Consider the following 21,492-nt stretch of genomic DNA (forward strand, 5'->3'; position numbering starts at 1 on the left):
TTGTGGGATTCTTTCAAAAGTGGTGTTAGTGGAAGAGGTTTGTTCTAAATTATAGCAATCCTGGAGTAGTCATTGCTCAAGCACATAACTTTCTTTGATGTTTACTGTTCAGTAAAATTTCTCTCCCAAAGAGGCAATCAGTCCCAAAGTATAGGTTTGTCTCTTCAGGAATGGGGGCTGCTGCAAAGACAGCTTTAACAGAAAGTCTAGCTATGCACACAATAACCTTACATGTAACGGAAATTACTTCTTTGTATAACAGTCTATATGAACTAAAGAATTAGAACTGAGTGCCTAGGAATCAACAGTGTAGCGTCAATAATGCTTGTTTTGCTTGCCAGACTGAACAATCTCTCCTCCCCTCTGCCCCTCCGTACAGTGTTCTGGAAGTTTGCCAAATTGCAGGTGAGGGCTCAGAGTGCAAATGGGGTGGGGGTGGGGAGATGAGGAGAGAAACGCCTGTTGCACTGGCTCCCACTAGCACAACTATTTAGTTGTGTGAGTGGTAACTGTAGTACCCCTACTCCCAAAAAAATCAATGCTTAAATGTCAGGTTGTAAAGTTTTTGAGAGGGGTATTTCCATACAGATTACTCTCATGAAAAAAATACTCTTTAATCATGCATTCTGCTATTGCTCTTGGAAACCTATAATAGTAATACACCTGAATAGTTATGTCATCCCGAAATTTTCAAATTCCTGATAAATTATGTCAAAGGACACTATGCTTGATTCAGTATTTAAATCTGTAACCACAACAATGCTACTCTTTTCTTTCTGCCAACAGAAAATATACAGAACAAGTACAAAGGCTACTTAGTAATTTAGCTATCTGATTTTGATCAGTAATAACATTTCTAAAACTCTATCATTCTTCAAAAGCAGAAATGCTACATTAACCAATACTCTTTAAGGTGTAGTACTTTTACAGCTCAGTCTTATGCAGAATTAGATGTACGCAAGCCTACTGAAATCAATGGATAAGATATAAATCATTCAGCACTGAATTGCAGCCTTAGTTTTGGAAAGTAATAAGTAGCAACACACTATCCAGATGGTGACAGTATTTTACAGAGCATTAGTATTCAACTAGTGAGTAACGCTCTAAGGAGATTCACAACAGCAGCAACACCAACACCAACGAAATGTATAGTAAAAAAATAAGTATGTACCAAACTACTGCTACAAAAGGTACAAAACTAATACAGGATTAGATAAAATGGCTATATGAACAATCTAGATGTTTTCAGATACAATGTTCTGTCAAATGCACTCACCATTAGCACCTGTAACTGGAGATTTTCCATTTTTATAAACACAAATCAAATATTTTCCACTACTAATATCTGTAGTATAAATTTTGTAACCCTACGGAAGAGGTGCAAAAGAACATACACTGCTTTACAATCCCTAAAAGTTTAAATACAGTTATAGAATGAAAGCACCACAAAAATTGTCTAACAGGTACAAAATACTACTCCTTGTTTAAAGGGAAATTAGATACCATTATTGGGATAAAAAAATATAGCCACAAAAGTGTTGCAGTGAAAAGATCCAGACAATCCCCTAAAAGTATTCCAACCAATACAACAAAATAGCAATGTCATCTACTTGAATGTTCGCAGCTACATACACCCACAAAATTGCCTAGTGTTATTCTTGCAGCATTAAAGTACAGAGCATCCCATTTCAGAGTTAAAAGTCCTTTTTATTGTCGCATTTTCTAAACTACTTGCTTCAATATTCACTCACAGACCAACTAACATGATTGTCATTTAGTACTTGGTGCCACTCCTATACTGACACCAGATTGCGATCAAACTATCCACATATTTTTCTACACACACATGTACTTGTTTTTATTTTCTAATAAACCGAAATCAACTCACCCTTTTCACTTGCTTGTCTAAGGTAACTTGAATCTCATTTGCTTTTGCATATCATACTTTGCATATTGATGAGCAATTAAGGTCTACAACAGCAATTAAAAAGAAGTTAAAGGTAAAGGTAAAGGTACCCCTGCCCGTACGGGCCAGTCGTGTCCGACTCTAGGGTTGTGCGCCCATCTCACTTAAGAGGCCGGGGGCCAGCGCTGTCCAGAGACACTTCCGGGTCACGTGGCCAGCGTGACGAAGCTGCTCTGGTGAGCCAGCACCAGCACAGCACACGGAAACGCCATTTACCTTCCCGCTATAAAGCGGTACCTGTTTATCTACTTGCACTTAGGGGTGCTTTCGAACTGCTAGGTGGGCAGGAGCTGAGACCGAAAGACGGGAGCTCACCCCGCCGCGGGGATTCGAACCGCCGACCATACGATCGGCAAGTCCTAGGCACTGAGGTTTTACCCACAGCGCCACCTGCGTCCCTAAAGAGAAGTTACATGCATATAATTTTTGTTATGCATATCAAACCAAAGCTATGCAGCCAGCTTATAAAAATCTAACAGGCTCTTTGTGCAGCTTAATGAATAAGTCTCGCCCCACCCAAGTCCCAACTCTGCTGGAGAAAGGCATGCCCAGTGGAAAAGTTGAACTTGGTTCCAACTCACTTCATTTCTGCAGCCAGAAAATGCAAATGAGTCAAAGAGACAGCTCTGTTTTCCTGTTATCGCTCCTACAAAGTAAGAGATGCATTGTAAAAGCTCTGCTAGGTTAGCATGAGACATCTGCCACTTTAGGATAGGGCTTTTATTTGAACTTATTGTTGAAGGTAGTATAATTTGTTCTGAGCAACTCAGAATATTAATACCACTTACATAGCTGGTTAGTCTTAGCTGTGGGTTCAGGGAGACCATATTTCACCATTAAAAGATAATGCTCATTTTATGGGAGATTGCTCTAACAGAACAGTTTCACCAAAACAAACAAAACAGATCAGTACAGCTACAAAAAAATACAAAGGGGGAGGTGGTAAAAACTATATAGAAAAGGAATCTTAACATGGTTTGAGTAAAAAAGTTTTTAAGGGAAATTGCCTTTATAGACAATAAATGCTGTTAATCTCCTCAGCCTCTCAATGCTCATGGCTTAAAAAATGTTACTTTAAAATTTCTGGCACACCTTCCTGCCAAAGTGGTCTTAAGTGCTTTCACATTATTTCAAACACAAGGCAAAAATATCAGAACAAACAAGAACAAAATCCGTCATAAACACCTAACACTGCAGTAATAAATATCTATCAAAATGGAGAAGTGCATCCCTAGTTTCTGATAAAGCCTCCAGGAAACAAGGAAAAACATCTGGTACCTACATAATAGCATGCCCGAAGAGTATTTTCAACAGGTGGGCATCACAGCAGAGGTACCTGGAGCCAAGCCATATTTTACTCCCTCCACGAATGGCCAGATTCATGTAGGATGAGGTGCTCCTTCACATACCCTGGCCATTTAAAGCTTCATGGGTTAACACAGGGCCACCAACAAGAGGTACAGGGGATACAAATGTGCCAGGCCTCGTGCCAACAAGGGTCACACATTATTAGTTTTCATTTTTTAAAAAAAGTCTATTGGACATTTCTTAAGAAAGTCATAACAGAAATCTTGAAGACTAAGGCTTCAGCACTCAATGTGCAATGCTATTGCTAAGAAAGCTTAATCACTGTTGCTAACAAAGTCCGCTTTCTTTACAGAATAATGCACCATTAACTGGCTTTGGTATGGTACACCCAGAAGTAACTCCCTTGAAATCAACCTACTGAGAAAAAATGTTGATACATCCAGGTCCCATTTAATGAACAAAAGCATTCCCTGGAAATCATTCGTTAGGCAAGCGTTCACATAATGAGTCCATGATTTCCATTATTTCCTAGTGAAATTTTCCTTATGTGGGATTTGTCCAATAACTTTCCCCTCTTTCTCCATGGTTTCTTCCTGGTCATGTCAAAATCATACACAACTGCAAGAAAGCAGAACAAGTAGGCTGAAACAGCATATTTCCTATGAATGCCAATAGAAGGGCACATGTGTATTGCATCCCCACTCTAAAATTCATCTGCATCCACTGCTTAGCCCTGAAAATGCAGCAGTAAATCTAAACCAAACTACATCAAGTAGTGTCTGACAGAAAAACTGAACACACAGAGCAAATTGAAGAGAGTTCAAGGTCAGAAAGTGGGAAATGACTAACAGACTCCATTTGGTTTTGGTATTTCCCTCCTACTCAGTTCCACAAGGTTTTTTCACGAGACAAATCTAACCTTCCAAAGTACTATATGTTATTTCCAAATCAGTTTTGTCATGACAGACAAATGAGACTTAATTTTTAGATGTTCCTCAGTAAATGTTGTAATGGTGTCCAGAATTTACTACATTTGTTAACTGCCCTTTGAGGTAATTTGCATCTCATGCTTATTTAACATACACACTCGCAGCTTTACATGCGTCTCCAAAAAATAATTTAAAATGACACAAAAATGGTGAACACAGGGGAAACGGGGGCAGGAAACCAGGAAAAAACCAGCCAGTAATCCCAGCAGCCTTCATGAGAGTGGGTGGAGAAGAGGCCGTTGGAAAGGGTGATCAGAGGCCAGAGAGACTTGCAGATGGTTTGAAGAGACAACAGCATTCTGTTGCAAAAATGCTGGAAGCAGGTACCCATCTCTGCTGTTCCTCCCCGCTATACTGCCATCTTTTTCTTTGTACCTTCAGAAAGAAGCTATGGGGCTGAAATTGGAAATATGTATGCCTTCAATAACACAATGAAACTGGGAGGAGTGAGTGTACCTTTTTTCAACTGCAGATTGGCCTGTGCGTCTAAAAGGCAGAAAGAATAAGCTTTCTGCATTTTGGAAAGGAACTCACAGTGCTCTTTACAATAATGACTTAGTAGTTCCTCAGGATTTTTTAAAGGGTTATGAGTACACAATGCACAGTTTTATCCCTTTAACCAAGGTGAATTTTTCCTAGTTGCCTGGAAGCATTTCTTTCTTGCCACAGTTGGCAAGACAAGTAGTAGATTCTAATCCTTGTGGGGGGCTTTATGTAAAGTGGGGGACAGGGTATGGAAAAAACAATAAATAATCCACTATGACAGAAGGTACAGAAGCAAGCAAGAATGAAGTGAGCAAGGTTTAATGGTGTTTTTCTTTTCTTTTAAGGATTTGCATGTTAAAAATGCAGATGACTTCCATAATATTGTTAAATTCTGAGTATTACTTTCTCAGCTGAATTTACTATAGCAACAAGTATGCTTTGTGTATTTAGCTGCTGCATCATCAATTGAAAATTGAGTTTTATGATACAAGAGGGTATACTGACTAAAATGGTGATGCTGAAAGACAGCTTCTCTGTATATTGTAATGGGTTCGAGATGTTTTTATGCATGGGTAGGCAAACTAAGGCCCGGGGGCTGGTTCCGACCCAATCACCTTCTAAATCCGGCCCACGGACGGCCCAGGAATCAACGTGTTTTTACATGAGTAGAATGTGTCCTTTTATTTAAAATGCATCTCTGAGTTATTTGTGGGGCATAGGAATTCATTCATTTCCCCCCCCAAAAAAATACAGTCTGGCCCCCCACATGGTCTGAGGGACAGTGGACCGGCCCCCTGCTGAAAATTTTTGCTGACCCCTGGTTTTTTGCAATGTGTTCAGTACTGGACTTTTTATTTAGTATGCTCTCCACTTATCTTAAAGCATAAAAAATGTTAATAGCCATATATGAACAGCAATGGAGGTAGATCTAGTATGTCCATCATTTCTGCCTCCCTTACATGTTTACTGAATTCCTGAAAAGGACGACATTCAATCATATATCTAGGTTTCTTAAATGATGTAACAACCTGTGAACCGCCCTGAGACCCCCAGGTATAGGGTGGTATGTAAATTCTATAAATAATAAATAATAATAACCCACATCACATATTTGTTCTGTTCAGATGCACCACTATCTCACGGCTTCATGCTTCATGGACAAATCTCAGATCCATGAATTTTCTCCTTCTCTTATGAAATGCAATCTTCTTTCTCCATCCCTGCTTTGTTATGTGAACTGGCAAATGACGAATTACATTTGCCCTGTAGATCAGTGCAGCAAATAATCCAAAATTTGCAGGGCAAGCCCAAATGATACTTTGCCAGTTAGAGTATACTGCAATGACAAAATTGGAAAGAAGGGACCAAGTGCAGAAACTTAAAGCTCATTCTAGGTTCATTCATGTAGCATGAAACAAGTTTGATATTACAGCCATCACTGCCACAATAGTAGTGTGTCAATCATAGTCAGAACTATCAGAACTGTTTCAATCAAACTTATGTAAACTATAAATTCCTGCCTCCATAGAAAACAAGTTCTGTTATAACACAAGTGGAGGGGCAACAGGTTTTGTTTGGTCTTGGTAGCCAAAAAAAAAAGTTTGTGGTCACCTGGATCCTACTATTCCCTTAAGTTAGAGTCCTGTCCCTGTGCTCCAAAGCTCAGTATAAAGTCAAGGATAATCCCTGCTCCTTTACCCAGACTGGGTCTGGGAGGGGAGATATTGCTCACATACAGATTGCAAAGAATTTATTTGTAGTTCTTCTGCCAAACAAGTCTTAGGAAGTCTGCCCTTAAATGAAAGATCAAGTCTGACCCACTAATTAAATTCATATGGACTTTAATCACAACGTGCAAGATTCTATATCAGTTCCCCATAAAAGCCACAGGAGTGCCTTTTGCAGCTCCCAACATCAAACTAAAAACTCAGTTTTTTAATCCTTCCAGATCCAATGTGCCACAATGCCCCATATTTCCTTTTCAGGGAATATCTGTGGATATAAAGCAGACTTCTACATTTTCATTCATCACAGCAAGTATAACCAGCACCTAGACTTCCTCACACCTTTAAATTGGCAGAGGTGGATGATAATCATACCAACAGCTGCCCTGTGATCTCCAACTCTAAGGATGAGAGGAAGTCTAAGGATTGCTTATGTGCATGGGATCTGCCTCGGCCCAGTATACCTGAAGGAGTGTCTCCACCCCCATCGTTCTGCCCAGACACTGAGGTCCAGCTCCGAGGGTCTTCTGGTGGTTCCCTCACTGTGAGAAGTGAGGTTACAGGGAACCAGGCAGAGGGCCTTCTCGGTAGTGGTGCCCACCCTGGGGAATGCCCTCCCATCAGATGTCAAGGAAATAAACAACTATCCGACTTTTAGAAGACATCTGAAGGTAGCCCTTTTAGGGAAGTTTTTAATGTTTGAAGTTTCACTGTTTTTAATGTTCTGTTGAAAGCCGCCCAGAGTGGCTGGAGAAACCCAGCCAGATGGGCGGGGTATAAATAAATTATTATTATTTCCTCCAAGCAGTCAAACTATTAAGCAATCTGGCTTCCTTCCTTTGAGTGGTGACCATGTAACTTCCTTGGTTGCTTGGAAGTGAGACACATTTAGGAAGACTACATCTTCTTGTTTTTGAGGTTGAAAGAATTTGAAGCTAATCTTGGGCATGACACTACTACCCAGATCCTCAGTTCTCTTGTATTATACACAATATAAAGGCAGCATGAATTAAATCATATTATTAAACAGAAGATTAATTCCAGGACAGCTGTTACCTATGGTCACATTCTAAAATCCTAGGGTTACAGAACTCAAAAGAATAATCAGCATTGTAGCTTGATGGAATCTGAACAGATAATCCATTCTGAAAACACAGTAACAGAAAGAACAGACCAAATAAAAACCCACACTACAAAAATACTGGAGCAGCGGTTTATTCTTCTCTAACTGATCAGGAGCAAAGCAATAACTATTTAATTGCAACATTCAGAAAAAAGAGATAAATAGATTTATAGATCTAGGTAAAAATAAACAAGTTGCTACTACCCAGCAAAACTTTGCTACTGTATTGATTGCCCTTTTCCATAGTCAAAGAGATGCAAGCTAACGCATGTCGTCTGGAAAAATTACACAGGATGAAACAGTTTGGCTATTACTACTTAAAGATATCTGCAGAAATGAGGATGAGGAATGCCATGACGTCTGATGGTACAATTAGAGGAGCATACAGGTGTGTTTCAGGTATCACTCAAAAGGTTGCATTCAGACACATTAAACCAGTTTAGTGCTACATAAATAAGCCTCAAGCCCTGACAAAACTCCTTTTCCATTTGCCCTCCATCAATAGTTTTATTTAATTAATAATTTGTTACATTAGATTGATACACTGAAGTGTATATACATTTATATACATTTACGATAACTTTACAATAACTACAGAGCGTCACATGATGTACATGGACTTGACATTTGTTATTCCAAAATATTAGGAAAATAGTCAAATAGTTTTACGGAAAAGTTTTCTGATTATTTAGTAAACAGGAGTGGAAAATATTTGTACCCTGAAGAACAGCAAACAGAGACATTTCCTCCTCTCTCCATACCCCCATCAGTACACAAGGATGAGGAGGTGAAGCTTCCCTTCCTAATTCTCCCCCTTCTTTCTTCTCCCCTCTTACTGGCACTAGGAACAGCTAAGAACGATTTGACTGTAAAAAGGTCAGGGAGTTGCTTTTCTACAGTACATATAAGCGAGACAACTTAGAATGTAATGACAAAGCAGCTCTCTTCCTACAGAGAATTTCAGAATAAGACCTTGTGACTAATGAGGAATCCAAGCAATTTACAGACTTGCTCTTTAATTTTAAATTTAGAAACTGCTGATATCTTGGTACATTATGTCAAGTCATAACCATCACATGAGGAATGGTTAGAAACTACACTTAAGATTCTGATTATTAATTATCTCTATTGTAAAGCTTTGCTTTCAAGATATTGAGGAAGGAGAGTAAGTCTTTAGAAAATGTCCCTCTCCTTCCACAATACAGTGGTGCCTCGCAAGACGAAATTAATTCGTTCTGCGAGTTTTTTCGTCTTGCAAGTTTTTTCATCTTGCGAAGCACGGTTTCAATTTTTTCAAAAAAATCTTCAGAAACCTCAAAAAAGGCTACCACACCGTGTGCTATGAGTTGCTCCCCGAAGTCAAGTCGCAACTGCACCTCTTCAAGCAATGCACCCTGTATTACTGTAACGGTTTTAAGAAAAAGGAAACAAACTTGCAAGACGTTTCCATCTTGCGAAGCAAGCCCATAGGGAAATTCGTCTCGCGAAGCAACTCAAAAAACCAAAAACTCTTTCGACTTGCGAGTTTTTCGTCTTGAGAGGCATTCGTCTTGCGAGGTACCACTGTACCATGAAATCCAGAATCTAGATAGTCACTGATCAACAGTAATGCCTTGCTTGTGTGACAGGACAGGAATTCAAGCAAAAGCAGTAACATTTCTTTAAATCAGACAACCTAGAGTTGCAATGGGAACTGTTAATTTAAGAAGGCATAGCATTTTAGCTATGAAGTACTGAAGATTGAGCTAATATTTTTTAAAAAATTATTAAATTATATCCCACCATTTCCCCCAAAAAAACACAGCATGGGACTCCTCAAAACTACCTGCTTATCCATACTTGCTGGCACAAAGCTTACATGAAGGTTAAACTATGGACAGTCTTTACTGAAAATTCATTGTGTTTTGTTTGGGGGCAGTTATATGACAATGAGCATTCATCCTAATTTGTATACAAGGTGCTTGTATATCACAGAATCATAGAGTTAGAAAGGACCCAAGGGTCATCTAGTCCAACCCCCTGCAATGCAGGAATCTCAGCTAAAGCAACCATGACAGATAGATGGATCTTTCCACTAATCATTTGTTTACCCTACACTTTTCAGTGCATTACCCTGTTACTTTCCTAATTGCAAGAAGTCAAAATTTTAAAGTGGATTGGTTGTGTGAGGATGATAGAAAGAAAAATGTAGCTGGCTGCTGCAGGAGGACTGCAGCAGGAGGACAAAAGCTTGCAAAAAATTCTGCAGGCCAGTAATTTTTATAAACCTACCCACAAGGCCGTTTTGCTGACTTGCAGTTTGGCTGCATCTTCCTAACGTTACCACTATCAACAGAAAAGCCTCAAATGAAGGCTAAGAGTCAGACTTTAGAGCCAAACAAATATATTTCTCAAAAACAGTGCTAAAGTAATGTGAAATCCAAACAAAAGGCTAGGAGACAAAATCCAACATAGGGAAACATGGGGAAACAGGCTGTAAATGAAAATTCTTCTAGTAGACTATTGATATAAAGCATATTACCTGCTTGGCTAGTATGGTGTGACAGATTTCATTTTAAGTTCTTAAGCTTCTTTGGGAGCTCTATGAAGACAGCATGAGATTTTTGAAGTATATTTTGTACACAAGGCTAGCTTTCTACCGCTTACAAAACTTTAAATCAAGAACATAAGAACATACCAAAAACGTAAGAGTTTAAGATGAGCCTGCTGAATCAGTCCAATGGTCTGTCCAGCATCCTGTTCTTACAGTGGCCAACAAGATGCTTGTGGAAAGACTGCAAGCTGCTCCACCGGCGATTCCCAGCAACTGGTATTTGAGACATGACACCTCAAACAGTGGATGCAGAATATAGCACTAATCAATGACCACTAGCCACAATGGCTAGGTCCAGGGGTCAGCAAACTTTTTCATCAGGGGTCCGGTCCACTGTCCCTCAGACCTTGTGGGGGGGCCGGACTATATTTTGAAAAATTTAAATACCATGCAAGCCGGTCCAACAGCTGCCTCCGGACCTAGATGAGGAACACACTCTGCATGCACTCAGGAGCGCATCTCGGCACCGCCCACTCACTGGCGTTGTTGATGAGCAGCAGCCGCTCCATTGTCCCGTCGCTGCAGAGCTCCTAGGTGGCGCACACCATGCGCTGCGGCCCATCATTCGAGGTCAGGTCGGCAGGCAGGCACACACAGAGCGCTGGGCAGGCGGCGCACAGCTCGCCCTCCAACTGCTCCGGTGGCCGCTGAGCGTGCCACCAGCAGCAGCGCCAAGCCGGGCGCCAGGCTGAAGCCCCGCAACGCACCTGTCACAATGCCCATGGCGCGGCCCACACCCGCCACCCGCCTGCCTCTCCATCTGTGGCCATGCCAGGTTTACCTCAACACATGGGCGGCAAGGAACTTCCTGCAGCCAATCCGAAGCCCCACCAGCGTCACCACATGCCCAGAGGCATCCGCGGCTTTGGATTGGCAGCAGGAGCTTCCCGCAGCCAATCCGAAGTGGTGCCAGCATCGCAAAAGTCAGTCTCCACACAGCGAGGCATCCACAGATTCTTTTCAAGTTTAGCTCAGCGCGGGGACTGACCGAGCGGACGGCAGGGTCTGTGGGCCGGATTTACAAGCCTGGTGGGCCGCATCCGGCCCCCGGACCATAGTTTGCCGACCCCTGGCTAGGTCAAAAGTTTGAATTATGTTTCAATTGTAGCTTAAAATGAACTTAAGTATGTTCCAGTATTTTCAGAAGCAGTATTAAGGGGTGATACGAGGTCGTTTGACCACATGTCCATGTTTTCATACATCTTCCCCGAGTAAAGTTCCAGTCCTTGGATTTTGCTGTGTTGAGCTGCTGTTTTTTAATAGCTCTTTGTCCGATATCTATCCAAAGCAGCACTGAACAGCCTTTGGCCTTTCAGATCATATTGTTGGATTCCAACTCTCATTAGCCCCTATTAGCATGGCCATTGATCAATGACATAGCACAGCTACATGTGGAGGGCCACATATTTCCTACCCTTGATCCAAGGGAAGCAAAAGTGACCATAGTGTTAGCAATTCCATCAACAAAATACGAACATGTTCCCATGAGTTCTGAAAGGAGTGAAGGTATTTTAAGTAAAAATGGTTAACTCCTGATTTAACTCCAGCATTTTGCCTTTATGGCGGAAGAGGCTCAGCACGCCATACAGATTAACATCCATAGTATTTTCAACACTGGGCTCCCGCAAAATGAAACCATACATTGGTAGTTACTCTAAAGCTCTCATATATAATACAATATCTAGGCATTTTCAAGACTTTTCCATGTATTTTATAATATATTACACCTTTGAAATGAGATGAACCAAAACTGTTTCCATCTAAGAATCAAGCATTTTTCTCCTCAAATATTTAGAACACAATCTCTTGCAAACCTATGAGAAAATATATCACTCCTGCAATTCAAAATCTTGCAATGTATCCTTATTTTTGCATATCAAAATGCAAATTGATCAGTAAGTTGTTTCTTTAGATGCTCTCAGACTTGCACATACACTGTCCAACATGCATTGTTACTTCCAACACTTACTGAACAGTAAAAATAAATAAAAAATAATCATGATACATTAACAACATTTCTCAAGTGTTTGAGAAAAAACTACTTACGCAAGTAAAAGGAAATGAAAAAACTATTGACAGGAAACAAGAGAACAGTATACTGATCATACAGCACTATGCTGACAACTGTCTGATGCTGCAGTTTAGATAACAAATGAAGAGTCAAAAGGTTGAATTGCAAACCCAGTGCTTTGTTTCCTGAAGCAACATGCTTTATCCTTGCATTCAGAGTCTATCTGCTTCACAGCCATGGGGAGGGATTAAAATTACACTCTCCATTTATCACAATGGTACATACAGAATGGGAAAGGATCATGCAAAAACTTGTAGTATAGCATATATACCTACTAGATTTGGAGTTGAGAGACCAAAGTTCAGGTTCCCTACACAAACATGAAACACACTGGGTGACATTAGTCTACTCACTCTCAACCAGGTGGTGGTTGTTTTTTTAAGCTACCTAAAACAGTGTTCAGTGGAACTTGCTCCAGAATAAGTCTGAATAGGGCTGCAGCCTAAGTTACAACAAGTACACTCTTAGCAGAACCCACCCCCCTTTCTGAAGAGAACACATGTTAAATAAAATTACTGTACTAAGGTGATTTAAATGTTATCATATCTACTGAAACTATGTAGGAAAATCCTATTTTATTACATTTACATCACATTTACTCAGCTACAAACAACTTCAACAAAGCACAGAACCTGAATACCAATATTCATTACTACTTGCTATTTTAGAAATCTAAAAAAAAAAACAACCCACCAAAAACTTCTAAACTGCCACTTGACTTAACTGCAAAAGACAAGGAGTGCTGAGAAAGTAAGGGTTGGGTGAGAATTCATTTAATAATGATTTTTCTTTCAAGCTGCTTCTCATACATATCAGGAGGTACACACAAATCTCTTATAGCATTCATTCACTACTAATTTATAAAGAAAATATTAAAGCAATTCCAAACAGTTATATATAAAACTGCTACATATATAACTTTACATGGTATGTAAGTTGCAGGACAATTTTATATATACCCCAATTACCAGCAAAACCACCTAATGCCTGCACCACTAGGAGGTCTGATCCAGCTAAGCAACTTGAAGTCTTAAAGTGAGGACCATTTAGTACAGATTAACTAAAATTGATTGCAATCGGTGGGCATCTACCCCCAAAGTAGATCCTGAAAAACTGAAATCAGTCTGCTAGTGTGAGGCACTCTAAAAGTATTGACTTTACTAATGCTGCATTAGCCAAAACACAAAGAAAAAAGGCTACCCCCGCATAAACAGCAAAGTGATTTTAATACTGCTCCCTAAGCATAAAGCTTTCAAATAGGAAGATAGCAGCATTGAAGCCTACAAAACATAAACCACTTTAAACATTACCTGGAGCACATGAAAACATAAAGGTAAAAAATCACAAGCACAGAAGCTTTTTTCTCTTCTCAAAGCTCATGAGAAATATCCAGAGAGACGATAATAACACCAAGTCATGCAAAAATATGAAGTGGCTTTTATTAAAAGGATTTATTTAAGGGTAAAACAACCTATTGTGACTAAATTTCCACAGTAGCAAAACAGAAAACAATGGGTGTGCCACATTTTTTAACTGTAAGAGAAGCATTTTTTAATATTCCATATGCACACTTTGAGACTTCCTAACAAACTTATATAGACTTTTTTTATATATAAAAAATGCCAAAGTATCCTTTCATTCTACTCAGTATCTAACGCAAAATATCTGCAGAGAAAAAATACCATATTTTTTGCTCTATAAGACTCACTCTTTCCCTCCTAAAAAGTAAGGGGAAATGTGTGTGCGTCTTATGGAGCGAATGCAGGCTGCGCAGCTATCCCAGAAGCCAGAACAGCAAGAGGGATTGCTGCTTTCACTGCGCAGCGACCCCTCTTGCTGTTCTGGCTTCTGAGATTCAGAATATTTTTTTTCTTGTTTTCCTCCTCCAAAAACTAGGTGCGTCTTGTGGTCTGGTGCGTCTTATAGAGCGAAAAATACGGTAACTCGTTTCTATTAAATAACGTATTTTCAACACTGAAACATGAGTTTTTCCCAATTAAATAGCTAAGCAGCATTTTCATTTGAAACAGTAATCCAAATGGTAGAGATTCATCGAATCATAGAGTTGGAATGAACCCAATGCAGTGCAAGAATAACAGCTAAACAATCCCCAAGAGATGACCATCCAGCTGTTTAAAAACTTCCCGCTTCCAAGGCAGTATGTTCCACTGTCAAACAGCTCTTACTGTCAGAAGTTTCCTAATGTTTAGTAAGAAACTCCTTTCTTGTAATTTGAATCCACTGGTTTGGGTGCTACCCTCTGGAGCAGCAGAAAACAAGCCTGCTCCATTTTACATGTGAAAGCACTTCAGATATTTGAAGACTGATAACCTAGCAGTTCGAAAGCACGTCAAAGTGCAAGTAGATAAATAGGTACCGCTCTGGTGGGAAGGTAAACGGCGTTTCCGTGCGCTGCTCTGGTTTTGCCAGAAGCAGCTTAGTCATGCTGGCCACATGACCTGGAAAAACTGTCTGCGGACAAACGCTGGCTCCCTCGGCCAGTAAAGCAAGATGAAAACCACAACCCCAGAGTCGTTCACGACTGGACCTAACTGTCAGGGGTCCTTTACCTTTAACATATCACCTCTACCTTCTCTTCACCAAGCTAAGCCCACCCAGCTCCCTCAACTTTTCCTCATAAAGCTTGGTTTCCAGACCCTTAATCATCTTGGTTGCCCTCTTCTGCACACATTCTAGCTTGTCGATATCCTTTTAAAGCTGTGGTGCTCAGAGCTGGACACAGTACTCCAGGTGGGGTCCAACCAAGGCAGATTAGATTGGTACTATTACTTTCCTGGATATGGGCACTGCGCTTTTGCTGCTGCATCCTAGAATTGAATTAGCCTCTTTTCTTTTTCTTTTTTCTTTTTTCTTTTTTTTTGCTGCTGCATAACACTGTAGCCTCATGTTAGGCTTATGGTCTACTAAGAGCCTTAGATCCTTTTCACATGTACTGTGTTAAGCCAGGTGTCTCCTATCCTATATTTGTGCATCTGATTATTCCTGCCTAAGTGCAGAACCTTACGTTTGTCCCAGGAGATATGATTAAGTATTCACTTTAAACAAACTGAAGTACAACAAAGCTACTTAACTGGGGGGAAAAAAATTATTACAATGCGGGCCTCAAGTAGAAAGATATTTCAAGTCTGTTTTTTAAGGAGTGGGGGAAACTACATCGCACTGCAGTCTAAATCATTGTCGTTCTGATATTTCTGTGTTCAAATACCATCTGAGCATGTAATGCACAAGAAGTTAATGTTTTAGGCTTCAAAGAAATCACAGCCTAAATTACAGCTAGAAATTTAGTGCCTCTGAAACTGAGCCACTAGGTCACATTCAATTGGTCACATTCCAGAAGCACTACACTGCCACGTATGCAGCATGTCTTATGTTCAATAACTCTTATTGTAAACAGAGTCAGCAGCTGGATAATTTTATAGTAAATTAGATGCTTCATGGCACTTGTTGCCTAGTTAATGTGCTTAAATATAAAGACTGTAAATAGATTTATTTTATTATGCATGGAAACCACGGGTATGTCAGAATTAGACATACTAATAAATGGCTTTTTTAAAAAAAAAAACCTCAATGACCCATAATCCATTAAACACACTGAAACTGTTTCACTTTTAGTAAATGTAGTTGGGGGTGTTTGAATTTGCAAAAGGGCACCGGAACAACTTCAAAAAAGAGAAACAAAAATTGTGCTATGAAAAAAAATGACAAAACTTCCTAGTTTTTCCTGGGATGTGCTGGCTTTAAAATCTGCTTTTGCTCATGGTTTTGCTAAACAAGAGAACAATCTTAATAATTCAGTGACTGACACAGAAATTTACAGAAGCTAAATCTCAAAGTATAGTGAGTGACTCTGGACTCCCCTCTTCCAGGTTATCCACTGTGAATGTGCACACTCTCCCTACTTTGAGGCAATGTCTTTTTTGCTTAAAAAAAAAAGTGTTTAGGGGTACAGTGGTACCTCGGGTTAAGTACTTAATTCGTTCCAGAGGTGCGTTCTTAACCTGAAACTATTCTTAACCTGAAGCACCACTTTAGCTAATGGGGCCTCCTGCTGCCGCAGCGCCACTGGAGCACGATTTCTGTTCTCATCCTGAAGCAAAGTTCTTAACCTGAAGCACTGTTTCTGGGTTAGCGGAGTCTGTTACCTGAAGAGCATGTTACCTGAAGACTATGTTACCCAAGGTACCATTGTACTCTCATTTTCCTACTCATATTGAAATGCTGCCCTTTAATGAGGCCAAACTTAGATTCACAAAATGTTTAGGGGTATGCGGACCCCTAGAAAAAAGCAATGCTTTGAGGTATGTGCAAAGCACAGAACTTGGGGAAAGGGGGACTAGTAACGTTTATGGTGGTTCATTTGTGACCTAGCAGTCCCATTTGTTTATTTACGTACTTCTTGGCCCACATTTTTACATTAAACATCTTTGAAAATGTTTACCATAGAACTCTAATACCATAGAAGTTAGTTCAAAGTCACAATCAGAAACTCAATTTCCTTTCCATGATATATATTAACACACAATTTATCATTAGCACATGGGCGCACACACACATGTACTACTCTTATGAATGTAGTCAATAACTTTTAAAATAATTAGGGACATAATTGTAAAACTGTCATTCTCTGAACTACACATCCCTTTTTCTGTTCCACATATTCTCTGGTCACACTAGTTTTGCAGGTTTCTACAGTGCTCCAAGATATACCTGAAAAAAGGGAAAACAGCTCCTAGCAATGTGAACAGCAATGCTGCAATGCATGTGTACATTTTGGTATGGCTGTCATGACCATCCACTGAATAATGCCCCTGACAATTAACAACTTTTCCAGACCCACCCAAAGCAATTTTGGAAATGTTTATGCTAAGACTTTGACCTTTTTTCCAGTGCATACCAATTCATTCCAGAAGATATTACCCACACTGATCAAACTCAAAAACTGCAAAGTGAAAACACACAGATGAACAAGACCAAGCAAAGGCAAATATAGTTTATTCTGTACTTTTTTAATGTGTGAGCAATAAGAACATGGACACAAAACAACTACTATTACCCAGAAATGCATGGTGACTAATGATCAATAGATCTAGGCCAGGCCAACGCCTGGATGGATGACCAGATGGGAACAACATGTAAGGTGCCTTGCGTTCCATGACAGAAGGGAGGTAGTATACAAGTGTAAATGAAATGAAATGAAAAAACTAAAATAATATATGGCACAGTAACTGAAGTGTGGTATTGCTGACACTAGGAAGCTAGGGAAACAGGCTATCTCCTATCAAACCTTATCTATATTGATTTATAAGAGAACTTAATTTTTCAAGATCAGAAAATGTAGCTTAATTTCTGGCAGGGAAAGCCAATGTGGTATCTTCAGGTTTGTGCCTTACAACACCCTTCATCCATGAGCATGGGAATGCTGGCAGTTGTAGTACAAAGTTATTTGGAGAGCCTGATTTATGGTATCCACCTTTAAACACATAATGCCTATATACAGAGATATTCACCCAAAAACCATTCTACTAGACACCCACAACAGAAACTACAGGCACTTATAAGCAAGAGTGACTATTCCACAGAGCATGAACCAGCAGATAAATGTGGGGTAGAAAACTGTGATGGAAAGGGGGTGGGACACTAGTTCTGTCCATGGTTCTCAGAAGCCCACCTTCTGAAATGAAATACCATTCGCTCCTCCTGGGCAAAAGCTTCACCTCTTAACTGCAGTGCACTTTGCCCACAGAAATTCTTTAAGATCATCTTTTCTACAGTCCCCTCTCACAGCCCGCCCAACTCCTTCCATGGAGTTGACCGGAATAGCAGACTTCATATGCCTGTCAAATATCTAAAGCACCAGCATTGTGATGTCTGGCAGTCATCTCTATCCCACTTCTCACCTTCTAGAGGGAAATGAGTGTTAGTCACCTCCAACATCCTTGACTAAGTCCCTCCTTCCTTAGTCTAGCTGTTAATCATTATCACCACAATCAAATTGCATAAAAAGTGATATTATGCCCACATACTTTCTTCCTTGCCTTCCCACCAACTTCAGAGGTTACCCAGGGCAAAGATGACCATAAGAATAAGTTTTGCTATGTTAGGTTTTCCTAATACAGTATAGGATTAAATACAAAAATATTATTTAGTGTTTTCCTTTTGATTTCACCTACTTACGGTTCCTCCTCCAGCTTTTAATAAACACACTGCTCAATTTGACTTCTGTACTGCTTCCCAAACACACCCAAAGGCTGTTAGTTACACACACACACCATTGCTTGAACCACTTGAGCTACACTACTGGGCTAAACTGCATGAGAAACTAGGAGAGGGATCAAATAGAAATGTCAAGCAGCAGACTTTAACTAGCAGTCTCCTACTCCCAGTAGACTTCATAAGTCAGTGGAATCACTCAGCTTCTGATCTAGGTAATAAGCAGGTGATGGCAAGAAAGAGAAGTAACAGTGCACTCCTTGCCAGTAGGTTACATTCATTTTCCCACCATCCTCTCTAGAAGGTGGCACTAGCCTCTTTAGAACTGCCTCACTTTCGTTGTCAAGCTCCAAACAAAGCTTCTTACTTACAGATCATACTATCCAGATCACCAGCAAAGCTACAAGTTTAACAAATCCACATGCAACTCTTATCTCAAACTCTTTATCCAAAATTACCCCTCACATGTTGGAGCATCCTAGCCTCAAAGACCTAACAAAACAAAACGTCAAAATCACATCCATATTTTTTAGCTTATCATGACCAATATTTTTTAAAAAGAGAATATGGCTATGCTATGCTAGGCAGACACCTAAGACAAGTGGAAATGAATTCTTTCCATAGTTGCCAAATCATATTCTAAAAAGCACATGGGCACTTGAGTTATGGTGAGCAGAGGTTAATAGTATTTTATAAACAGCCTTTTAGCATTTCCAATTTGTGGGAGATGAAGTGGACTTCTTCCTCAAATGTACAACAGAGAAAACTTTACCACTCCACCTCTAGAATTAGATGGAAACTTACTATTGCTGAATGGAATGGTACTGTTTACATGAACAAGTATTGTCACAGCCCTATTGTAAAAGCCCTATTACAGCTTTTGGATTTGTCATAATGGGCCAACACAATATGTGTATGTGTATATTGAGGAATACCAAATTTAGCCATCCAGCAATCTTAAAACTGAAGGAGGTGTGAGGAGTGTTTCTACCATATAAAGATAATACTTGAGGGGGGCATACACCCTAACTCCACCCTATTTTGCTTCAAGTGATCAATGAACATACTCAGCACACCTTAAAATTAGAGCATGCTGTCTTTAGAACAGCTTTGAGTAACCATGACGTTTGTGGTGTTTTCAAAAGGGAATAGGGATAAACGGGCTTCAATGCAAGCATGTCAAAAGATCGTTTCGGGGGGCCTAATCCGGCCCGCGGGTCGGTTTAATCCAGCCCCTGTGGCAGCTTATTTCCTGGGGTAAAAAACTCAACAACTTCAACCCTAATAAAAGCTCAACAACTTGGTTGGCCCTCACTTCATCAAATCTGGCCCTCTTTGAAAAAAGTTTGGACACCACTGCTTCAATGCAACCCATTTGCAACCTACCACATTCTAATCTAATTAAGTCTGCATAATACCTCCTGCGTCCATTTTAAGCTTTTTCATCATGTCCACTTTCCCCACCCCACTCGCTACTTCGCTTCGCATCCCATTTGCTCTGAATAACCTTTCTCGGTATACCAAAATCAGTACGCTGTGACTTTTTAGTTGGTGCCGATAAAGCTATCACCCACCGGCAAGAGCTTTAGTTCTTCCCACTAAATGGGCCAGGGCTCCCCGCCCACCAATCACCGCAAACACGGGAGACGAGGCTACACATAAACACATCGCGTTACGACGCAGGTCACAACAGTCCCGGCGGCCTGCAGGGGGCTTCCAGGACAGCGAATACGTCGGGACTCTCGGCCAGGAATCGGCATCCCAGAGCCTGGCGCTCATTCCCGCCCCCACGCGGATCACATTCTCGCGTCGTGGCGCGCGCGTGGGAGGGAATGTAAACGAGGGAAATTTGAACAAAAGGTGGAGACTGACGGCTTCCCGGGGGAGGGGGGCGGCTCAGCTGAACCCTCGGCAGGAAGGAGGAGAAAACCGCTGCTGGGATTAAAAACCTGCGGAGGGAAAGAGGGCTTCCCTCTCCCGCCCCGCTAGGCAGGATGCCACACGCTGCGCACACCCCACGCTTTGGAGAGGGGCAGGAACACGCGGTGCAGCGCCGTTTCCCTGCTTTGCTTTTGCATCCTGCTCCCTCCTCAGCGCCACAGTCCCTTCCCCTCGCGCTGAGGGAGGGCAGCGGATTTCCCCAGGAGGAAGGCGGCGGCGGCGGCAGCCCCAGCGGACGTGCATCTTCGCCTCAGAGCTGCTCTTCCCCCCACCCGCGCTATCGTCGTCGTCTTCGCCGCCGCCTCTCCTCCCTACCGGGGCTGCAGGCAGAGGAGGCTTGAAACCCCCCCCCAAAAAAATCCCCCCCCCTACTCCAACCGCGAGGCGACTCCAGCTGGAGCCCCACATCACCAGGGGCTGAGAGGAGGCGGCGGAGCGGGAAGAGCAGGAACCCGCGCCGTCGTCGCCGCCTCCCTGCCGGCCGCCCCCCGGGGAGCAACTCCGCCGGAACTGAAAGCCAAACGGCGGCCGGGAGAAGGGCGGCTCGGGGGTGGGGGGGGCAGAGCAAAAGCCAGGCCGAGTGTCTATGAGGAGAAAACGGGGGAAGGCTGACCCGGCTCCGTCAAGAGAGCAGCTGCTGCGCTTCGCCTACTTCCCCCTCAGGCTCACTCCGCGTCCCTTTCGCTCGCTCGCAGCCGAGGAGAGGAAGGGAAGCGGCGGCGGCGGCGGCTCCCCAGCGCCGCCTCACTCGCTCTCGGTTACGACAGCGAAGCCCGCCAAAAACAACCCAGCGCTGCTACGTCCCGCACCAACTTTGCCGGCGGCGCCTGTAGCGCTTTCCTACCTCCTCGGCTGGCTTCCTCCTCCTCCTGCCTCTCGCTTCCCCGTCTGGCCGCTGCGCCACCGCCTCCCTCAGCCTCATTCGAAATTGAAATTCCCTGGCCAAGGCCGTCAGCGCGGCTCCAGCCCCCCTCCCCGCGTCCCGGCCTCCGCCTGCAGCCCCGCCCCCGGTTTTGACCCTCGGCCAATCGCAGGCATCAGAACGACGGACAGCCCCACC

General features: G+C 41.8%; 1 protein-coding gene across 5 annotated transcripts in view; it reads right to left on the reverse strand.

The window, feature by feature from the left end:
• EPB41L2 (erythrocyte membrane protein band 4.1 like 2) overlaps window positions 1-21,435 on the reverse strand; it is an 80,562-nt gene extending 59,127 nt beyond the window's left edge. For 2 of the 5 annotated variants that reach the window (XM_080999552.1, XM_080999548.1), the window contains exon 1: window positions 21,181-21,200. In XM_080999552.1, coding sequence (XP_080855678.1) covers window position 21,181 — 1 coding nt within the window. In that variant the 5' untranslated portion in view covers window positions 21,182-21,200. Of the gene's footprint in view, window positions 1-1,888; window positions 1,972-21,180; window positions 21,202-21,276 lie in introns of those variants that run through there. The other 3 variants (XM_080999550.1, XM_080999549.1, XM_080999556.1) reach the window with 3 other exon arrangements.
• Window positions 21,436-21,492: the final 57 nt, after the last annotated feature.

This window comes from Podarcis pityusensis (assembly GCF_964106645.2).
Source record: "Podarcis pityusensis genome assembly, chromosome: 3".
NCBI classification, from domain to species: Eukaryota; Metazoa; Chordata; class Lepidosauria; order Squamata; family Lacertidae; genus Podarcis; species Podarcis pityusensis.